Source organism: Etheostoma spectabile, chromosome 10 (genome assembly GCF_008692095.1).
Source record: "Etheostoma spectabile isolate EspeVRDwgs_2016 chromosome 10, UIUC_Espe_1.0, whole genome shotgun sequence".
Taxonomy (NCBI): domain Eukaryota; kingdom Metazoa; phylum Chordata; class Actinopteri; order Perciformes; family Percidae; genus Etheostoma; species Etheostoma spectabile.
This window is the reverse complement of record NC_045742.1, coordinates 13004621-13008641: the sequence shown is the minus strand read 5'-3', so window position 1 is coordinate 13008641 and position 4021 is coordinate 13004621. Positions and strand designations below refer to the sequence as shown.

The 4021-nt window shown below is 41.3% G+C and overlaps 1 protein-coding gene across 20 annotated transcripts in view; it reads left to right on the top strand.

Moving 5' to 3' along the window:
• Positions 1-4021, top strand: part of map7d3 (MAP7 domain containing 3) — a 28485-nt gene that overhangs the window by 9897 nt on the left and 14567 nt on the right. For 13 of the 20 annotated variants that reach the window (XR_004333811.1, XM_032527824.1, XM_032527814.1 and 10 more), the window contains 3 exons: positions 540-651; positions 1719-1802; positions 2562-2669. Coding sequence is in view for 19 of the 20 variants with exons in the window: in XM_032527824.1 (XP_032383715.1) it covers positions 540-651; positions 1719-1802; positions 2562-2669 (304 nt within the window). In the remaining variant the exon portion in view is untranslated. The remainder of the gene's footprint in view (positions 1-539; positions 652-1718; positions 1803-2561; positions 2670-4021) is intronic. The other 7 variants (XM_032527827.1, XM_032527820.1, XM_032527815.1 and 4 more) reach the window with 3 other exon arrangements.

Below are 4021 nucleotides of genomic sequence, written 5' to 3'. Positions count from 1 at the left end.
GTGTGTGTGTGTGTGTGTGTGTGTGTGTGTGCGCTACGACATGTGGAAATGGCCAGAATTGCACTAATTTCAAACTTTCAATTCAAAATGGCGGACTTCTTGTTGTGTTTAGGGTATGCTCCAATGGAGTGTTGTGTCCGTCTTGCTATGCTACATATGTGCACCAAGTTTCGTGACTCTACGTTAAACGTACTGCAGGGGCTCAATTTTCTTAATTTTGTAGGGCGGCGCTGTTGAGCCATTTTTGTGCGCCCATTCTCAAAACCCTTAAAATACGTACTTTTTCACCAGACTTGATGCGACCGCCACATTTGGTGAGGTTTTGATTAGATAAGCCTCTCAAAAATGCAATTTATTTGCCGGAATAATAATAATAATTCCTTCAGTTCCAATTGTGCCTTTGCCGCTTTCGACGCATACAGTGTAGTACGGTTATGAAATTACCAGGTCTTGTCCTTTCTGCTTCTGGTTTAGGTATCAGTATTGCTCTGCTGTAAATGACTTGCAATTTTTCTTCCTCTACCCCTGTAATGCTGCAGGAGCATTACGAGGCAGTGATGCGGCGGACATTGGAGCGCAGTCAGCGAGTGGAGCAGAGGCAGAAAAGATGGTCCTGGGGAGGACTGTCCACAGACACAGATGGACAAACAGGTAGAGGCCCTTCCTCACCTTAAAAAGTTCCTTAAACCTTATGTTTCTAGTTTTGTTTAATTTGACTTTCACCATATGCTTGCCATGGTGCACCAAAGATCCTAAGATTTAGCATACACCAAAAGCTCTTATTTAGATATGATTGAAAGTAGTCAGGTTTACATTGTAATCAGGTTTCACCGCACGTGGGGTTAAATACAACCACAAGGTATATGAAAGCAATTTAAAGCTTGTTTTTTTTTGCCAGAAACCAATAATCAAAGGGGTTGAAAGTGCTCTCAAGGTGCAGTTGTTAACAAGAAAGTTAGACATGGTTATTTAGAAGCGACTGTCTTTTTACTGTTTCACCAAAAAATCTACCTGCTGTAAGCTTTGTTGATATGCATAAGAGAAAATATGTGTTGAATCACATCTTTTTCAGTAATTTTCAGGGGCATCTATAATAACTGAGCCTTTTTATCAGTCAATGATGCAAAGTATACCAACTTAATAGCTGCAAATCGGAACCCACAAGCATTGAAGAGGCTCCCTTTCAGATTGGGAAAGTGGAAAACTTTCAACAATCTAATTGTGTTCAAGTAAAAAATATAATCAGATATTGCTAGCAGTACTGTCAAATAGTTTTAGCTGCCAGCAATTATGCAAGCCCTGTTTTGTCATGCAGTAAAATAAACTCATAACTTCCAATTATTTACTGAGATCTGAAGATATGTCAATGACAATTGTAACTAGTCTGTAACACTCTCACTCACACAACACTACATGCAATATCCCTTATCGCCCTCTGTACATAAGAGCAATAAACCACAATGTTCTGCATAAATCTGCAGAAAGTTTGTAACTTTGAAATACATGGGTCATTCAAATTGGATTTTGTTTATATTGCTGAGATAACTTTTTGGTGCCAAATAAAAGGCCAGTGTATTTATTGCTTTAGGCACTGGGTGTCAAACAAATGCTGATGGCTCCCGGCCAGGTTTCGCTTCTTCTCTCTTTCCTTCTATGAAGGGTGTGCCTCAGCATCTTTTGTTTTATTGCTCCTCTCTGAGAGCTGTCTTTTCCCACAGGAGACTCTGATGCCGGCACCTCATCTCCAGTAACTATAGTTCTCTCCCCCGCCTCGCCAGAAAAGCCACCAAGGAGTCAACAAGGTTTTGATTGTTGATAATTTGCTCACCAATGTAGCAACACAGCATGGACTGGCACCGGCACTCTAGTTAGCTTGGTTACCTACTATGTTTCCACCAACTCCTGCACCCCACCCACCCCCACCTGCAGTCTAACGGCAGCTTTTCACTAACAGTTTTTTTTTTGGAAGGGGCATGTATTTTGAATATGCCTTTTGCTGGGTGAATAGCTGGAAATACAGTATAGCTTTTTCACTCACTCACACTATCTAGCACTTCTGGGTCACATGGGCAACTTTGCATGGATGCCCAATTGAATGACACACACACACACACACACAAAAAGAAGTAATTTCCCCTCTGGATTCTCTGGCACAGATCATGTAATGTTGGTGATGCTCTCCACTTTTTACTAACCACTATGCCTGGCTCCAACATCTTTGTTATGGTTTGTTAAAAATGTACATTGTCATGTTAAACATGATATTTACCAGCAAATGCATGACATATTTCATGTATTTGCTATGTGCATCACTAAATGTGCACTGCATTAGTAGCACATTAGATCAACGGGTTAATGGGGATAGTATATCAGTGTATATAGTTTTTCTGTGTTTTTACTTTAGGTATAGTAATTAAGCAGCATATCACTCTTTGCATATTAGCTGTATCGGGATCTTTCAGAACCCTGTACTCCTTGTGTGCACCCAAATGCCCTCCTCTATTGGCCAACCTCCAGTGTAAACCCTGCCTTCCTTGTCTGTCTCTCCTCCTCCATCTTAGTGGACAAGCGTTCCACATCCACCATGAATCTGAAACAGCTGTCCGAGGGTGGCATCAACAAACGCCTATCCTCCTCCTCTGCCACCCTTATCAAATCTCCTGACAAAAGTAAGTCCCCTCTGTTCCCTCCCTCCTCCCCCTTCTTCATTTACTCCTACTTCACCTCCCTGCCTCCCTTCCTCCTAACCTCCCTGCATTTCTGTGCTGCGTCTTAGTATGTTCCAAAGAGTCTATTATCAACCAGGTAAACATATTACTGTGATACTTGATGTACTGAGATCTATCAAGTGACAGATTAGATTATCTGGAACAAACACTTCTCATCCGACTCTTAAGCCTGGAATGAACTCTGACCCCTGTGCTTTCCATATCCAGGGTTTAACACAAAGGCTCACTGGAGCACTGACAGACTGGTAAAAAAAAATTGCTTAGCCCTCTGTCTTTAGTTCCAGCTAATGAGAAAGTAGCATGGCCTCTCAATCCATTCACGATGAACCTCTATGAAGCACTGAATCAAATTTTCAGAATCAGAAGGGTTCCATCTGCACCATCTGGTGATTCATTAATAAATAGGCTTATAGTGGTTTAGAAGCCTCTCACAATGTTTTGAAGCATTTGATTCACAAGAAGTATTTTTGATTTGTGCTGGAAAAAAATAATTACCTCAATCAGTTGATTTATATTTCTCCACAGCTTCTATGCACTGCCAGTGCCATTTCTTCTTCCTGATACTGGTGATTTCTCTATACATCTCAACTTGTTTAAAGGAGAATTCCAGTCGATTTCAGCATGTAGCTCTGTTGTTTGGAAATTTGGAGTGCTGTCATTAGCAAGAAAAATGAAAACAATTGGTGTGCTGCCTACACCGTATTATTCTCCTGCTAGAGTTAGCACCCAACAGGCTCCAACAGGGCAAGTTTTAAATGTGTTTTTAGCCTCTAAACATTTTCAAAATGTCATTACAAGTACCCAGCCAGGTGCAGTGATTCCTTCCGAGGCGAAACAGCTAATCTGAGGAAACCTTTCCACAAACGTTTTGTCGTTGTCATGTCCTTAGTAATGACTACGTAGAAAAAGCTGTAGCCTGACACCACAGTGGAGCCAGGAGAGCTGCAGTTTAAGAGCCATCACGCATGCGCATAGGTAATTAAGCAACAGTGGACTCTTGAACTTTTGACCTGCTGCAGCCAGCCGCTCTGCTCTCCTGGCTCCACTGTGGTGTCAGGTTACAGCCTGTTTCTACGTAGACAACGGCAAATAGTTTTTTTATGGAAAAAATACATTTTGGAATATTAGATTGTATGAGTTCAACAATCGACTAGTGTGGACTTCACCGGAAAAAGGAAATCAACAAAGGTCTGGATTAATATAACTTGTATGCCTTTCTGTCACATCTACAACAGTCAGATTCGCTGTGTTCACTTAGGCACTTTTAATGACATTTTGAACATGTTTAGAGG